The following is a 19,439-nucleotide window of genomic DNA, read 5'->3' on the forward strand; positions in this document are numbered from 1 at the left end:
CATTTTAGTTCGCTGATTCCTAGAATGTCGACGTTCACTCTTGTCATCTCTTGTTTGACCACTTCCAATTTGCCTTGATTCATGGACCTGACATTCCAGGTTCCTATGCAATATAGCTCTTTACAGCATTGGACCTTGCTTCTATCACCAGTCACATCCACAGCTGGGTACTGTTTTTGCTTTGGCTCCATCCCTTCATTCTTTCTGGAATTATTTCTCCACTGATCTCCAATAGCCAATTGGGCACCTACCGACCTGGGGAGTTCCTCTTTCAGTATCCTATCATTTTGCCTTTTCATACTGTTCATGGGGTTCTCAAGGCAACTTTACACTAAAGCAAGAACAGCAACAAAAAACCTCCCACCTAGTTAATAGAAGAAAAGAAATCATAAAAGATCAGAGCAGAAATAAATAAAATAGAAATGAAGCAAACAATAGCAAAGATCAAAAACTAAAAGCTAGTTCTTTGAGAAGATAAAATTGACCAACCATTAGCCAGACTCATCAAGAAAGAAAGGGAGAAGGCTCAAATCAATCAAAACAAAAGATCATGAGAGACTACTAAGAGCAAATCAGTTCAGTTCAGTCACTCACTCGTGTCTGACTCTCTCTGACCCCGTGGACTGCAGCATGCCCTGTCCATCACCAACTCCCGGAGTTTACTCAGACTCGTGTCTATTGAGTCAGTGATGCCATCCAACCATCTTATCCTCTGTCATCCCCTTCTCCTCCCACCTTCAACCATTCCCAGTATCAGGGTCTTTTCAAATGAGTCAGTTCTTTCCATCAGGTGACCAAACTATTGGAATTTCAGCTTCAACATCAGTTCTTCCAATGAATATTCAGGACTGATTTCCTTTAGGATGGACTGGTTGGATCTCCTTGCAGTATATGCAAGTAAAATAGACAACTTGGAGGAAGTGAACAAATTCTTAGAAAAGTAAAACCTTCCAAGACTGAACCAAGAAGAAATAGAAATTATCAACAGACCAATCACAAGCACTGAAATTGAAACTGTGATAAAAAATCTTCCAACAAACAAGAGCCCAGAGCCAGATGGCTTCACAGGTGAATTCTATCATATGTTTAGAGAAGAACTGACACCTATTCTTCTCAAACTCTTCCAAAAACATTGTAGAAAGAGGAACACTCCTGAACTCATTCTACGAGGCCACCATCACCCTGATACAAAAGCCAGACAAAGACATCACACATAAAAAAAGAAATTTACAGGCCAATGTCACTGATGAACATAGATGCAAAAACCCTCAACAAAATACTAGCAAACAGACTCCAGCAACACATTAAGAGGATCATACACCATGATCAAGTGGGGTTTATCCCAGGGATGCAAGAATTCTTCAATATATGCAAATCAATCAATGTGACAAACCATATTAACAAACTGAAAGATAAAAACCATATGATAATAGATGCAGAAAAATCTTTTGACAAATTTCAACACCCATTTATGATTAAAAACTCTCAAGAAAATGGGTATAGAAGGAACTGACCTCAACATAAAAAAGCCCATGTAAGAAAAACCCACAGCAAACATTATCCTCAATGGTGAAAAACTTAAAGTATTTCCTCTAAGATCAGGAAGAAGACAAGGGTGCCCACTCTTGCCACTAGTCCTAGCCACAGCAATCAGAGAAGAAAAGAAAAAAATACAGATTAGAAAAGAAGTAAAACTCTCAGTGTTTGCAGATGACATGATATCATAGATAGAAAAACCTAAAGATACCACCAGAAAATTACTAGAGCTAATCAATGAATTTAATGAATTCCCAGGATACAAAATTAATGCACAGAAATCCCTCTCATTCCTATACACTAACAAAGAAAATTTTTCAGAAAGAAAAATTAAGGAAATAATCCCATTCACCACTGCAACAGAAAGAATAAAATACCTAGGAATAAACCTACCTAATGAAATGAAAGAACTGTATGCAGAAAACCATAAGACACTGATGAAAGAAATAAAAAATGACACAAACAGATGGAGTGATGTATCATGTCCTTGGACTGGAAGAATCAATGTTGTGAAATGACTATACTACCCAAAGCAATCTACAGATTCAATGCAGTCTCTATCAAATTACCAATGGCGTATTTCACTGAACTAGAATAAAAAATTTTACAGTTTGTATGGAAACACAAAAGACCCCCAATAGCTAAAGCAATCTTGAGAAACAAGGGAGCTAGAAGAATCAACCTTCTCGACTTCAGACTATACTACAACACTACAGCAACCAAGACAGTATGGTACTAGCACAGAAACAGAAATATAGATCAATGGAACAAGACAGAAAGCCCAGAGATAAACCCATGCACCTATGGGCACTTTATCTTTGACAAAGGAGGCAAAAATACATAATGGAGAAAAGACAGCCTCTTCAATAAGTGGTGCTGGGAAAACTGGACTTTATTTTTCTGGGCTCCAAAATCACTGCAGATGGTGATTGCAGCCATGAAATTTAAAGACCTTACTCCTTGGAAGAAAAGTCATGACCAACCTAGACAGCATATTATAAAGCAGAGAGATCACTTTGTCAACAAAGGTCCATCTAGTCAAGGCTATGGTTTTACCTGTGGTCATGTATGGATGTGAGAGTTGGACTATAAAGAAAGCTGAGCGCTGAAGAATTGATGCTTTTGAACTGTGGTGTTGGAGAAGACTCTTGAGAGTCCCTTGGACAGCAAGGAGATCCAATAAGTCCATCCTAAAGGAGATCAGTCCTGGGTATTCATTGGAAGGACTGATGTTGAAGCTGAAACTCCAATACTTTGGCCACCTCATGCAAAGAGTTGACTCATTTGAAAAGACCCTGATGTTGGGAAAGATTGAGGGCAGGAGGAGAAGGGGACGACAGAAGATGAGATGGTTGGATGGCATCACTGACTCAATGGACATGAGTCTGAGTGAACTCCGGGAGTTGGTGATGGACAGGGAGGCCTGGCGTGCTGCGATTCATGGGGTCACAGAGTCAGACATGACTGAGCAACTGAATTGAACTGAACTGATGCATAAACTTCCTAACACCATATACAAAAATAAACTCAAAATGGATTAAAGACCTAAATGTAAGGCCAGAAACTATAAAATGCTTAGAAGAGAACATAGGCAGAACACTTTTTAACATAAATTGCAGTAAAATCTTTGACTCCCCTCCTAGCATATTAGAAATAGAAACAAAAACAAACACGTGGGAGCTAATTAAACTTAAGAGGTTTTACACAGCAAAGGAAACAACAAACAATGAAAAGACAACACTCAGAATGGGAGAAAATAATTACAAATGAAGCAATTGACAAAGGATTAATCTCCAAAATATAGAAGGAATTCAATATTAGAAATACAAACAACCTGATTAAAAAATAGGCAGAAGACCTAAACAGACATTTCTCCAAAGAAGACTTACTGATGGCCAACACATGAAAAGAGGCTCAAATTGCTCCTTATTAAAGAAATGCAAATCAAAACTACAATGAGGTATCACCTCACATTGATCAGAATGGCCACCACCAAAAATCTACAAACAATAAATGCTGGAGAGGATGTGGAGAAAAGGGATAATTCTTCCACTTTTGGTGTGAATGTAAATTGATACAGCCCCTATGGAGAACAGTGTGCAGAGACCTTTAAAAACTAGAAATAAAACTACCATATGACCCAGCAATCCCACTCCTTGGCATATACCCTGAGAAAACTATAATTCTAAAAGACACATGTACCCCAGTGTTTATTGCAGTACTATTTACAAGAGCCCAGACATGGAAGCAACCTAGACATCTATCGACAGATGAACAGATAAAGTTGTAGTATATATATACAATGGAATATTATTCAGCCATAAAAAGGAACAAGTATGAGTCAGTTGAACTGATCTGAATGAGCTTAGAGCCTGTTATACAGAGTGAAGTAAGTCAGAAAGAGAAAAACAAATATCATATATGAACACATATATATGGAATCTAGAAAGATGGTACTGATGAGCCTATCTGCAGGGCAGCAATGGAGGCAGACATAGAGAACAGACTTATGGACCTGAGAGGGGAAGGAGAGGGTGGGATGAGTTGAGTGAATAGCATTGAAATATATGTATGTGTATACACACACACACACACACACAGGCTTCCCTGGTGGCTCAGACAGTAAAGAATCCATATTATATGTATATATGTTATATATATATATATATACACATATATATATTACCATGCGTAAAATAGATAGCAAGTGGGAAGTTGCTGTATAACACATGGAGCTCAGCCTGGTGGTCTATGACCAACTAGAGGGGTGGGATGGGAGGGTGTGAGGGAGACTCAAGGAGGGGTTATATGTATACTTATGACTGATTTGCATTGTCATATGGCAGAAATCAACACAACACTGCAAAGCAATTATCTTCCAATTAAAAATAAAAATAACGGGCAAAAGATTTTGATATATATCTCAACAAAGAAGATATATGGGGAATTTCCTGTTAGTCTAGTAGTTAGGACTCCATACTTTCACTGGGCCAAGGGCCCAGGTTCAGTTCCTGGTTGGAAGAAGATATACGGATGTCAAATAAGGATTAAAAAAGTACTCATCATCTTGTTATTAAATAATTGCAAATTAAAAGAATATGAATATAACACGTAAATCAACTATATTTCAATTAAAAAAAATATATATATATACATATAATATCACTGCTGCTGCTGCTAAGTTGCTTCAGTCATGTCCGACTCTGTGCAACCCCATAGACAGCAGCCCACCAGGCTCCCCCATCCCTGGGATTCTCCAGGCAAGAATACTGGAGTGGGTTGCCATTTCCTTCTCCAATGTATGAAAGTGAAAAGTGAAAGGGAAGTCGCTCAGTGCGACCCCATGGACTGCAGCCTGCCTGGCTCCTCCGTCCATGGGATTTTCCAGGCAAGAGTCTACAGATCTACTAAAATAGCTGAAATGCAAACCACTAACACCACCAAATGCTGGCAAGGATGTGGAGCAAAAGAACTCTGCCAAATAGTACAGCCACTTAGGAATACAGTCTTTTCATTTTTTCGGAAGTTAAACATAGGGTTACCGGACAATACAGCAATTTCTCTCCTGCGTATTCACTCAAATAAGTTGAGCACCTACATTCACACAAAAATCAGCACACGAATGTTTCTAACAGCTTTATTCATAATGCCAAAGCTTAGAAGCAACCAAGATATCCTTCCGTAAGTGAGTGAACAATCTCTGGTATATCTAAACAATGAAGTATTATTCAGAAGTAAAAAGAACTGAGTTATCAAGTTGTGAAAGACACGGAGAAATTTTAAATGCATTTTATTGAGTGAAAGAAGTCAGTCTGAAAAGGCTATTATACTGTATGGCATTCTATAAATGGCAAAATTATAAAGAAAGTAAAAAGATCAGTGGTAGTCAAGGGCTTAGAGGGAGAGAAGGATGAGTAAGTGGAGCACAAAGTATTTTTAGGGCAGTGAAAATGTTCTGTATGGTACATTAATGGTACATACCTGATACACAGTTGTCAAAACCAGGAGCTGTACAACACTGAGTGAACCCTAATATAAATGCTAGTAGACTTTAGTTTAATACAAATGTATCAATATTGTTCCTCAATTGTAACAACTGTACTACAATAATGCAAGGTGTTAATAGAGGAGAATTGTGGGGAGTGGGAGAGTATATGGAAACTTTGTACTTTCTGTACAAATTTTCTGTAATCCTAAAATTATTCTAAAAAATAAGTTGTCTTAAAAAAGAAAAAAAGTTGGGGAGAAATGTTTGTGGAACAACTAATAAATTATCTTAATCTTCTTTTTTTCCCATTTTTTCAAAAATTTGAGGTGAAATTCACATACAATATACTATTTTAAAGTGTACAATTCAGTGACATTTAGCACATTTACAGTGTTAATGCGACCATTACCTCTATCTAGTTCCAAACATTTTAAGAACCTCAGAGGAGACCTTGTCCCCGCTTAAGCAGTCTTTCCCCAATACCCCCTTCCCCAGTCTCTGGCAACTGCTAATCTGCTATTTTTCTCTATGGATTTACCTATTCTGGGTATTTCACATAAATGCTATCATACAATATGTGACCTTTTGTTCCTGACTTCTTTTACTTAGCATAATGTTTTCAAGGTTCATCTGTGTTGTAGCATTGATCAGTACTTAATTTTTTCTTATGGATAAATAACTGTATTTTATGGATATACCATGTATGCTTAATCCATTCATCTGCTGATGTACATTCGAGTTGCTTCCAACTGCTGTGAATTTACTGCTATGAACACGTATATACACGTACTTGTTCACCTGTAACCTACGTTTTAGGTGACCCTCCATGTATCTAGTGGGGAGTTCAATTAATCCGTGGTCCTTGGTGTATACCAGCTGATATTGCAGAGGAATTTGTTGAAGAGAATTTGTATTTCTTGAATGTTTGCTTATCAAGTATTTGATAGAGCCAAAGTGGAAAAATTTGAATGCATGGGTCTGGTAGCTTTGGTATGGCACAAGAAGATGTTTAGTGTAAGTGTTTCTTGGAATAGAGGAGAGAATAAATTCTTGAAAAATCAGACATTTCATTTAATGGTCTTGATTGAGTACTACATTTCCACCTCTGGGGATGCTGTAGACAAGAAAGGGTCTGGCTGGGAAACAAGAAATTGTGGATTTACAAACAGTGGGTCCTTTGGAGTCATTATCTTTGGTAATCCTAAACATATGTGCAGATTTACTATTTCTTTTTTATACCCAGTTCTGTGTATGTATTTTTCAAACTCTTACCCACTGTAAACCAGGTCCAAAAGGTGGTCTATATTAATAATTCAGTTAGAACTCTTCCTTGTGGATTACATCTGTTATGAGGATTACCTCTCCTATGAGGACAGTGTCCAAGTCCTACTAATGTCTTAACAAAGAAAGCATCTCCATCTCTCTAACACAAAAATATAAAAGAAAATAAATGACACCACCAGACATATCAAAAACTTAGGTCAGCTCAGGTTTTTAAATTTTATTTTTATTTATTTTCAATTAGAGGATAATTGCTTTACAATGTTGACTTGTGCCATACAAAATGAATCAGTCATAGTGTATATACATAACTCCTCCCTCTTAACTTCCATCTCCTCTTACCATCCTACCCCTTGAGGTCATCACAGAATATCAGGCTGATCAGTTCAGGTTTTAACATTACATTTTTAACCATACATACATTTTAAAACAATAATTACAAATTAAAATGATCTAAGCAAATTTTTATTTTAAACTTAAAACAGGCATAAATATTTTAATCAAATAACAAGGTATAAGCCAAACCGTGTGTATGTGTGCTACATCACTTCAGTCGTGTCCTACTGTTGGTGATCCCATGGACTATAGCCCACCAGCTCTTCTGTCCATTGGGATTCTCCAGGCAAGAATACTGGAGTGGGTCACTATGCCCTCCTCCAGGGGATCTTCCAGACCCAGGGATTGAACTCAGGTCTACAGCATTTGTAGGAGGGTTAGGCTTCAGCAATACATGAACCGTGAACTTCCAGATGTTCAAGCTGGTTTTAGAAAAGGCAGAGGAACCAGAGACCAAATTGCCAACATCTGCTGGATCCTTGAAAAAGCGAGAGTTGCAGAAAAACATCTATTTCTGCTTTATTGACTATGCCAAAGCCTTTGACTGTGTGGATCACAATAAACTGTGGAAAATTCTTCAAGAAATGGGAATACCAGACCACCTGACCTGCCTCTTGAGAAACCTATATGCAGGTCAGGAAGCAGCAGTTAGAACTGGACATGGAACAACAGACTGGCTCCAAATAGGAAAAGGAGTACGTCAAGGCTGTATATTGTCACCCTGCTTATTTAACTTATACGCAGAGTACATCATGAGAAACGCTGGTTTAGAGGAAGCACAAGCTGGAATCAAGATTGCCAGGAGAAATATCAATCACCTCAGATATGCAGATGACACCACCTTTATGGCAGAAAGTGAAGAAGAATTAAAGAGCCTCTTGATGAAGGTGAAAGTGGAGAGTGAAAAAGTTGGCTTAAAGCTCAACATTCAGAAAACTAAGATCATGGCATCTGGTCCCATCACTTCATGTCAATTAGATGGGGAAACAGGGGAAACAGTGTCAGACTTTATTTTTTGGGGCTCCAAAATCACTGCAGATGGTGATTGCAGCCATGAAATAAAAGACGCTTACTCCTTGGAAGGAAAGTTATGACCAACCTAGACAGCATATTAAAAAGCAGAGACATTACTTTGTCAACAAAGGTTCATCTAGTCAAGGCTATGGTTTTTCCAGTAGTCATGTATGGATGCAAGAGTTGGACTGTGAAGAAAGCTGAGCGCCGAAGAATTGATGCTTTTGAACTGTGGTGTTGGAGAAGACTCTTGAGAGTCCCTTGGACTGCAAGGAGATCCAACCAGTCCATCCTAAAGGAGATCAGTCCTGGGTGTTCATTGGAAGGACTGATGCTGAAGCTGAAACTCCAATATTTTGGCCACCTGATGCAAAGAGCTGACTCATTTGAAAAGACCCTGATGTTGGGAAAGATTGAAGGTGGGAGGAGACGGGGACAACAGAGGATGAGATGGCTGGATGGCATCACTGACTCGATGGACATGAGTCTGAGTGAACTCTGGGAGTTGGTGATGGACAGGGAGGCCTGGCGTGCTGCGATTCATGGGATCTCAAAGAGTCGGACATGACTGAGCGACTAAACTGAACTGAACTGAACTCTTTAATGGTAGCACAACCTGGACATCTAGGCTGTATTCTGTGAGGCTTTGTGCTCAGTATCAAATTAAGACTTCTATTACTAGGGATAAAGAGAATGGTATTTGGGACAGTAAGCAGGGTCTGCTACACAGACAAACTGACAAGGCTGACCTCAATCCTGAAAACTTGCTCCTAGAATCTTAGCAAAGAGATCCCCATTTCAAACTGCAGACAGAAGGTGTCAAGTGACACCAACCATGGCTCATTCATGGAAAAGGATGGAAGGGGTTGGGGGCTGCAATGGAACTGAGGTTGATGAGTCAGTCCTTCTAGCCAGTGGCCTAGAACAGCAGCCCTGAGAATAGGCATCCTGCTACTGAAAAAGATTAAAGACCAGACAGAGAAGTGAAGACAGAACTAGAGAAGAGTTGTTTCTTTAGCACCGAAGAACCAATGAGTCAAAAGTTGAAAGAATTACCTAGTCTTTACTCTAGAAAGCAGTATTCTCAAATATGTAGAGATGAGGGTTTGGAAAACAGAAAAAATATCAGCCATAGTCCTGTCATCAGTATACCACTTTTGGAATATTTCTTTCTGGGCTTTTGTTTTCCTGAGACATTTGTTTGTTTGTTTTTGCTTTAAATATACTTACTATAAAAGTAAAGGCTCTGTTGGGATTTCCCTGCTGGTCCAGTGGCTAGGACCCCACACTCCCAAGGGGGCCCAGATTCAATCCCTGGTCAGGGAGCTAGATCCCACATATCACACCTAAAAATTCCTGCATGCTGCAACTAAGACCCTGCATGCCACAATGAAGCCTGAAGATCCCATGTGCTGCAACTAAGACCTGGCACAGCCAAATAAATAAATAAATACTTTTTTAAATGCTCTGATTATGGCTTGAGTTTATATCCTCAGCTAGGGTGACCACGGATAATCTACTTAATATTACTGTGTTCACTCTCCTCATCTATAAAGTGGGAATAAATAATAAAGGGTACAAAAATACCTACCTCATTGAGCTGTTCTGAGGATTAAATGAGATAATTTGTGTGATGAGCTAAGAACAACTTATGTAAGCCTTTATTATTTGTATATATAATTTTAACAGTTATATAGAATTCCAACCACTGGACTTTTCAGCATAATTATGCCCCTATTACTGAACACTGGATGAATTTTCAGTTGGGGGATTATTATAAAGTTTGAAGTATTTTAATATATTTATCTCTTATATTTAGGGCTATTACTTAAGCAATATCTTCAGAGTCTTCTCTGAAGATTTTAGAACATTTCCTTTAAGCTGGGTTGTGGGTACATGAATATCCATTATATTGATATAATTCTCTAATATAATTATATTCTCCTAATATAATTCTCTTTTAGCATGCCTAAAAAACTTTACTTAAAAACTATACTCAATGAAATAAGGCATTTAATAATCAAATGTTTATAAACAAAAGTGTCAAAGTAGTTCAAACTCCACCATTAAAGTGAGGAAAAATAACTTACATGAGAGCTGACTAAAAGACAGCTCTTTTAGTCTTTTCAGCTTTTCACATGCCAACCACATGCCAGGCATCTCCTGGCTTGTCACCATTGTTCACATTCTACACTCCAGCTAAAAGTTACACTCACGGTTTTTAAAACATGCCTTGCATTTCCCCTGCTCCTTCATTTGATCTGTTTCTTCTGCAACGTATTCTCTTCTCCATCTCAACCTGCCAAAATCCTTACCAGTTTTCAAGCTTTGATTCAACATTTTCAAAATAACTCCTCCACAGTGTGCTATTAATAATAACAGCTATGTGCGCATGGCATCAGCAGTGCAGCCATTGGGTATGATCATAAAGGCTCTCTCATGTCATCCTTGGAACAATTCTGTGAAGTAGGCAAGGGATGGCAAGTCCTTATTCCTCTCATCTTGAAGGCCTGCTCCTGGAATCAAAGTACCTCTACTCCACTCCATAACCCTTGCCAGTGAGCAAAACACACAAGCAAACCCTTAACGCTCTTCTCCTTGAAATCTGTGAGCTGACAAATGGTATTAACAAAAGTGACAAAAGTAAACAGACAACATAATATAATTTAATATAATTTAATAAATAACTTTTATTGCTGTTTTGTTTTTTGCTTTGTATTTTTTTTTTTCCCTCCAAGTGGCAAGTGGCACATGGGATCAGTTTCCCAACAAAGGATCAGACTCAAGTCCCCTGCAGTGGAAGTACAGAGTCTTAATCTCTGAACTGCCAGGCAGGTCCCCCTTTCGGGATATTTTAAGCAATAATACTCTTCCAGGTCATGCTCTCCAATCCAAGGAGGAAAGGTATGCATATGTGCCATGTCCAACTCTTTGAGATCCCATGTAGCCCGCCACGCTCCTCTGTCCATGTGATTCTTTGCACCTTGAGTGAGCTTTGGCAGTTTGTCTCTTAAGGATATAGTCAATTTCATAAAAGTTTATCAGCATAAATCTGCCAATAAATATTTCAGCTTTAATGTCCCTATGGAATCTGTAGTGGTGTCTTTCCTTACTAACACTCCTAATTTGTGTGCCTTTTCCCTTATCATTCTAGCTAGTGCATGCGTGCTAGAATGCACAGTAGCTCAGTCGTGTCTGATTCTTTCCAACTCTGCCGAACTAGAGATCAATCTTACTAGCTGTATGCCACAAATTTTGCTATTTGTATTTTCATTGTATTCAATTAAAGATATTTTCCAATTTCCCTAGACTTTTTTGAACAGGGGTATTTATAAGTGTGCTGTCTGATTTCCAAATATTTGTAGATTTTTCAGATGCTATTTTTAGGCTAATTTCTTCATAGTCTGAGAATATATTTTGTGTGGTTTCAATCCTCTTAAATATATTATTTTATGGCCCAGAATATAGTCTGTTGTGGTAAATGTTTCATGAACATTTGCAAAAAATGCTCTACTGTTTTTGGATGGTGGTAGTTTAGTTGCTAAGTTGTGTCCAACTCTTGGGACCCCATGGACTGTAGCCTGCTGGGCTCCTCTGTCCATGGGATTCTCTATGCATGAATACTGGAGTGGGTGGCCATGCGTCCTCAAAGGGGATCTTCCTGACCCAGGGATTGAACCTGCGTCTCCTGTGACTCACTCCTGCATTGCAGGTGAATTCTTTACCACTGAGCCACCAGGGAAGCCCAAGGAAAGAGACACAAGACAGCCTGTTCTCTGCGCTTTCTGCCATATGGAGATACAACAGGAAGCAGGTTCTCACCCGCCATGATGTTGACTTTTTATTTGTGAGAGAGGAAGAGATTCTTTCTCAAAGTGTGCTGTAGCCAGACGTAGTATCGCTCCTTAGCAGACACTTTGCTGTTCCAATCATACACCAGGCGGTTGAGTTCAGTGTGGAGTTCCAGGAGCGAGTGCTTTCTGGAGGGAACGTAGAAGGCAAAAATTAATCCCATGCAATTATCAATGAGGAGACAGAGTATCATCAGAATGAAATCAACTCACAGATATGAAAGTGCTGTAAAACTGTCCCTTTCTAAATAGTCTACAAGCTGCTTAGCAAATGATCTAAATAGGTTTGCAGCAGTCTGGTTTGATGACCACAGTCCCCTCCCCCAAGAGGCAACTCTGTGCAAATGCAGGATGAATGTAAAAGGACAGGCCAACGATGTGGCTGGCCCATGGCATTTCCACCTTGGAAGGCTGAGTCACCCCTGCTCTAGCCCTCCCTTTACTGTTGAGCCATCCTTGAGGAGGCTAGGTGTTCCAGGCCCTGAGATTTATTCCTGGGGTCCCCCAAGCGACGAAAGATGCCTTTCACAAGTGACTTGGAGATACTCTAAATTGTAATTAGTGGGCAACTGAAAAGGGACTACTAATCTTCATTTGAGGCACAGTGAGGCTTGCTTCCCCCTAAAGGAACACCAGACCGCTGATGGTTCCCTTAGAAAAGTATTCTTGCCAATAATCATCAAAAATGTCCAAGCAACAAAGACTTGCAAACCTGTACTATCTGGTACCATTTTTTACCCATCAAACTGTCAAGACGTGGGGAAATAAAAGAGCACACAGTATTAGTGAAAACTCAGGGATGTAGACAGTCTCATAAAAGCAGCCCTATGGGAATTCCCTGCAGTCTGGTGGTTAGGACTCAATGCTCTCACTACCAGGGTTCTGGGTTCAATCTCTGATTGAGAAACTAAAGTCCCTCAAGCCACATGGCATGGCCAAAATTTTTTTAAAAGCTGGTCTAACTGTCCTAGAAGACAATCTGATAAGATGTATCAAAGGTTTTTAACATGCTTATTGGACTTCCCTGGTGGTCCAATGGTTAAGAGTCTGCCTGCCAATGCCGGGGACAAGCGTTTGATCTGGGAAGATTTCACATGCCAGAGGGTAACTAAGCTTGTGTGCTACAATTACTGAGCCCGTACTCTAGAGCCTGTGCTCTGCAACAAGAGAAATCACTGCAATGAGAAGTCCGCAGACTGCAAGGAAGAGCAGCCATCACTCTCTGCAACTAAAGAAAAGCCTGAGTGCAGCAAGGAAGACCCAGTGAGGTCATAAATAAATAAACATATTTTTTAATGCTTGTCATTTGACACAGTAATTTAATAATTTAATGCTTGTCATTTGACATAGTAATTCCACTTCTTGGAATTTTCCCTTCAATAAAACAATTTAGAATAAGCACAAATACTGACCTAAAAAGATGTAAAAACATCTTGTCATTTGATACAGTAATTCCACTTCTTGGAATTTTCCCTTCAATAAAACAATTAAGAATAAGCACAAATACTGACCTAAAAAGATGTAAAAACATTGCCCAATGCAAAATATTGCGCAAAGACTAAAGACTGGCCAAGGAAATTATGCTGTAACCATATTATGGACTACTCTGCAGGTAGTAAAATGCTATAGAAATGTGATTCCTGACATGTAAAAATAAGCTGTTACACAAACTAAAAGCACATTATAAAGTAATAGTAGATTATGATTTCATTTTGGCTTAAAACACATGTTTATGTATAATTGTATGGGATCCAAAAAAGATCTGGAAGGTAATATATTGAGATTTGGTTAACAGGTTGGTTCTGGTAAGATGGATTAAAACTGCTTGTTATGTTCTGCTTTCAGCATCTATATCTCATGGTTTGGTGGTGGTGGTGGTGGTGGTTTTCTTCCCAGTAAGAAGCATGCATTGCTTTTGTAATACGAAAAAATAAACATTTCTTAATTTTGAAGAAAAATATCCAAACCACAAGCTCTACTAAATATCCTTCTAAGGCACAAAGCATTCATAAACTGTGCAGAATCTATCTCAGACTCTTAAGGCAACCTCAACAAGGAATGAAAAAAATCCCCCTGAAGAGAAGGGCATCAAACAGCGGCACTTCCATCTTGGCGCATGTGTGCGTGCTAAGTCGCTTTAGTCATGTCCGTCTCTTTGCGACCCTAAAGACTGTAGCCTGCCGGGCTCCTCTGTCCACGGGATTCTCCAGGCAAGAATACTGAAGTGGGTTGCCATGCCCTCCTCCACTGGGATCTTCCCAGTGGGATCGAACCCACATCTCTTATGTCTCCTGTGTTGGCAGGTGGGTTTTTTTTACCACTAGCACCACTTGGGAAGGCCCTTCCATCTTGGCAGCAGAAAATAAACAACTGGGGCCAGGATCCATCACAGATTGGGCAGCTCACCTTTCTTTCCACAGTTTCTGGGAGAGGCACTTCAGGTACAATGAGGGTGAGCTAGAGGGCCCCTCCAGCAGGGACACATCTGCTTTGCACAGGCTCCAGAAGAAGTCAGCTTCTCGGTGAATCAAATCTTGGTAGGGCCCAGGCTGTCTGGCCTTGGAGTCTGCACTTTTCACTGATGGCCCGTCCACCTCCAGGAAGCTGCTGTCCTCCAGCTGGCCCTCTGATTTCACATAGCTCTGAATAAAAAAGAGCTTTGGCTTCCCTGAGAGAGAGGGGCACGTGTCTGCCATGAACATTCTTCTGATATGATCCAAAGGGACCCCAGAGTGAGTCTGATCCACGCCAAACACGCTCTGGGAGCCCCCTCGGCTCACCAGGATACACGCAAAGCTGTCAGAGTCTTGGTGCTGGGGCATCTGGGCAACTTGGCGTAGAATGTTGGTTATATCTTTCACAGTGAGATATAAGAAATGCTTGACTTCATAGCCCAGGGAAGTGAAGGTGTCCCGAAGAATGTCTGGAAAAAGAAAGATGAAAAACACAGGAGTAAGGAAAGCTCAAGAGACACTGGATCACAATTCTAAACATGGTCTCATCTCCACTACTTGTCTGTTTCTGCTTTTTGTGTCATAGTTTGAGGCTTTACGCTGGTGGCTCAGACGGTAAAGAATCTATCTGCAGTGAAGGTTCTATTCCTGGGTTGGGAAGATCTCCTGGAGAAGCAAATAGCTACCCACTCCAGTATTCCTGCCTGGAGAATTTCAGGGACAAAGGAGCCTGGAGGGCTACAGTCCATGGAGTTGCAAAGAGTTGGACACGATTGAGCAACTAACATTTTCTTTTCTGAGGCTTTAAAGGTCCTGAGCAGAGAAGGTAGTGGCACCCCACTCCAGTACTCTTGCCTGGAAAATCCCATGGATGGAGGAGCCTGGTAGGCTGCAGTCCATGGGGTCGCTAGGAGTCGGACACGACTGAGCGACTTCACTTTCACTTTTCACTTTCATGCACTGGAGAAGGAAATGGCAACCCACTCCAGTGTTCTTGCATGGAGAATCCCAGGGACGGGGGAGCCTGGTAGGCTGCCGTCTATGGGGTCGCACAGAGTTGGACACAACTGAAGTGACTTAGCAGCAGTAGTAGCAGCAAGAATGTAGTTAAGCTATTCACTGTTGTCCTTCTGCCAGACCAGGAGGTAAGGGCAAAAAACCCAATGAATTATATGTATATATGTGTGCGTGTGTGTGTGTACAAAACGCCATAATGAAGAGATATAAAGAAGATGCCAATCTCTTTAAAATCCTATGACAAGCAACCTCACTTGTCTACATAGGGTCCCGGAGTGGTAGACAAGGCGCAGCAGCACCTCTCGCTAGGCAAGGTTTCTGAGGGTGTAGGCAAGGCTTCGGTGCCCAGTTCTGTGCTCAGGTGGGGCTGTACCATGAGAGAACCTGGACAGGGACCCCAGTGCTATCCCCTCTGCTTTATTCCAAACTCTCCCTTTCAGGAGTCACTCTCCAATCATGGAGCATTCTCTCCTCTAGGGGGCAGAAGCAAACAGAGAAACACCAGACTCAAAGCTCTTTTGTTTACTTGTTAGTCTCCTCAAAAGCCTCTTTTCACTGATAGATTGACTCCATTATCAAAGCCCTTGAAAGAAAGCCACTTCCTCCCTTTCCATCCTTGTATGCAGGGGCTGAACAGAACCCATGCTATCCTGCACCTTACTTAATTTCTTGCTTTGATCTGGGCTGCCTGCAGGCTCTGGCTGGGCTGTCGCAAGGCAGTCAGCAGGCCACTGCATGAAACTGGGTAAAAGAGGAAGCCTTGGAATCACAAGGTCTAAGTTTCAGTCCTGACTCTTCCACCCACATACGGGTCTAAACCTTGTCTGGTCCTGAGAGAAGGCTAACTTACACTAACAGAAGAGCTAAGAAGGAGATGGGAATCTGCGGTCTAGAAGAAGAGAAGGAAAAAGAATAAAGCTGGAAGTGGATCCAAAAGCCATACAGGTCCTCAAGGCCAAGCATAAGGCCAATCAGAACACCAGACCTGGATGGGCCTCAGACAAAGACAGAGGATCCCTTAAAATATTCAGGCAACACTCACCCAATGGACACAGTCTGAAGAGATCCCAGCTGGCATTTCCCATTAATAACACACCTTTTTCTCTATCAGATGATGAGGACTGAGGCTGCTACTGCTAAGTCACTTCAGTCGTGTCCGACTCTGTGCGACCCTATAGATGGCAGCCCACCAGGCTCCCCCATCCCTGGGATTCTCCAGGCAAGAACACTGGAGTGGGTTGCCATTTCCTTCTCCAATGCACAGAAGTGAAAAGTGAAAGTGAAGTCGCTCAGTCGTGTCCGACTCTTAGCGACCCCATGGACTGCAGCCTACCAGGCTCCTCCGTCCATGGGATTTTCCAGGCAAGAGTACTGGAGTGGGTTGCCATTGCCTTCTCTGGGAGGACTGAGGCTAGCTGTTGTGTTTTCTTGACCCAGCAAGAACATGGATATAAGCCAGTGTATGCAGGATGAAGTTCATGATAGTGTGGCTTTGAAGAAATGACATCTGTAACTTACTCATCTATAAAATGGATCAGTGACTAAACCATGTCCTCCAGAGGGTGGCTGTAAGGATTCACTGACATTTCTGTCAAGATGCTTTGCAAACTGTGAGTGCTTATTCAAATATAAGATATTAGTTTGGGGACTTCCCTTGTGGTCCTGAGGTTAAGAATTCACTTGCCAATACAGGGGACATGGGTTCGGTCCCTGGTCCAGGAAGATCCCACATGCCATGGGGCAGGTAACCCCACGTGCTGCAACTACCAAACCCTGTGTGCCTAGAGCCTGTGCTCCGCAACAAGAGAAGCCACTGCAGCGGGAAGCCAGCACTCCACAACAGGGCAGCCCCTGCTCACCACAATCAGAGAAAGCCCGTGTGCAGCAACAAGGACCCAGTACAGTCAAAAATAAATATAAAGTAAGTAAATAAAAAAATTTTTAAGATATTAGTTTTAAAGAATATAAAGGCAGCCACTTCACCGCAAATCATAGAGCCTGCCTGCAATGCCTCTCTTGCATGAAATCTACTTCCTTAGAAACCAGTGTGCCAAGTCACTTCAGTCGTGTCTGACTCTGTGCAACTCCATGGACAGAGGAACCTGGCAGGCTACAGCCCACAGGGTTGCACAAGCAAGAATACTGGAGTGGGTTGCTATTTCCTTCTCCAGGAGATCTTCCCAACTCAGGGATCAAACCCATGTTTCTTATGTCTCCTGCATTGGCAGGCAGGTTCTTTTAACACTAGTGCCACCTGGGAAGCCCCTTAGGGTGAAAGCTAACTAAAAGGGACTCAGTAGCCAGATTCAGATTCTGCACCCCCATGCATCAACAGTAACTTCCCTGTCCTTCTTTGCAACTAGAGGAAGAAAAATGTGGATGTTGAGTTTGGAAAATAAAACTTCAACCGACTGTAGAAGTCCCACTTCTCCTACTCATCTTGGAAACTCCACACCTGACCCAGCCCTAGCTCTGTAAAATTCAGCTGTTCCTTTATTAACTTCCTGAAAGGGGTTTCTTCTGGCCTGACAGTACAGGGCTATTAGGGAAAAGCTAGAATCAGCACTGCCCACCAGTTTGGGGACTACTGAGATGAAATCCAAAAAATCAAATATAGTAAAATGTCATGACTCCATTCAGTTAGAATGTGTTTTGACTGAAATGAGCTCACATTTATCTTAATACTACCTACAAACTGGGATTCATTAAATAAATGTATAGAATATAAAAGAAAGGGTGGCTGCTTCACCAGTCTATTTACAATCACTTACTGAGTAACTTTAATAAACCAAGCTCAAGTTATTACAAAGCAGATGAATGCAACACAAGTGTGCATCATATTCTTAGTGGAAAGGGGAGTTTTGAGGTCAAACATGAAGGACAAATGCAAGATTGACAAGACTTAACTAGGTTTCTTTACTCAGAAGTAAAGACTGCTCAGAAGCTTTAAGGCCAACATGCATCGCAAAGCTCCTAAAGGGGAACAAATTATTCTCATCTATTAAAACTCGCTTGACCTCAAAACTCATGCTTTACAAAGTTCCTCTTCCTGTGTTAGAGAAACACTATGGTTACAGGATACAGATGAAGTAAACCATGTAGTTCCTATTCTTCAAGAAGCCCACACCCTTGTTGGAGAAGCAAAGAATATCAGTCATTTCAGTTGCTCAGTTGTGATCAACTCTTTGCAACTCCATGGACTGCAGCACGTCAGGCTTCCCTGTCCATCACCAACTCCTGGAGCTTGCTCAAACTCATGTCCATCGAGTCAGTGATGCCATCCATCTCATCATCTATCGTCCCCTTTCTCCTCCTGCTTTCAATCTTTCCCAGCATCAAGGGTCGCATCAGGTAGCCAAAGTATTGGACTTTCAGCTTTAGCATCAGTCCTTCCAAAGAATATTCAGGACTGATTTCCTTTAGGATGGACTGGTTGGATGTCCTTGCAGTCCAAGGGACTCTCAAGAGTCTTCTCCAACACCAAAGTTCAAAAGCATCAATATTTCAGCACTCAGCTTTATTTATAGTCTAACTTTCACATCCATACAAGACTACTGGAAAAACCATAGCCTTGGCTAGACGGACATTTGTCGGCAAAGTAACGTCTCTGCTTTTTAATATGCTATCTAGGTTGGTCATTGCTTTTCTTCCAAGGAACAAGTGTCTTTTAATTTCATGGCTGCAGTCACCATCTGCAGTGATGCTGGAGCCCAAGAAAATAAAGTCTGTCACTGTCTCCACTGTTTCCCCATCTATTTGCCATGAAGTGATGGGACCAGATACCATGATCTTAGTTTTCTGAACGTTGAGTTTTAAGTCAGCTTTTTCACTCTCCTCTTTCATTTTCATCAAGAGGCTCTTTAGTTCCCCTTTAGTATCTGCCATAAGGGTGGTGTCATCTGCATATCTGAGGTTATTGATATTTTTCCTGGCAATCTTGATTCCAGTTTGTGCTTCATCCAG

The 19,439-nt window shown here is 41.0% G+C and overlaps 1 protein-coding gene across 10 annotated transcripts in view; it reads right to left on the minus strand.

Moving 5' to 3' along the window:
* Positions 1-7,010: 7,010 nt before the first annotated feature.
* The window catches only part of CFLAR (CASP8 and FADD like apoptosis regulator), a 58,870-nt gene continuing 46,441 nt past the window's right edge, over positions 7,011-19,439 (minus strand). For all 10 annotated transcript variants that reach the window (XM_086346011.1, XM_086346000.1, XM_086345984.1 and 7 more), the window contains 2 exons: positions 14,413-14,929; positions 7,011-12,135 (listed from right to left, as the gene is read on the minus strand). In XM_086346011.1, coding sequence (XP_086202137.1) covers positions 11,997-12,135; positions 14,413-14,929 — 656 coding nt within the window. In that variant the 3' untranslated portion in view covers positions 7,011-11,996. The remainder of the gene's footprint in view (positions 12,136-14,412; positions 14,930-19,439) is intronic.

This window comes from Bos grunniens, chromosome 2, assembly GCF_055505025.1.
Source record: "Bos grunniens cultivar Pamir isolate PY7600 chromosome 2, Bosgru_T2T1.0, whole genome shotgun sequence".
Taxonomy (NCBI): Eukaryota; Metazoa; Chordata; class Mammalia; order Artiodactyla; family Bovidae; genus Bos; species Bos grunniens.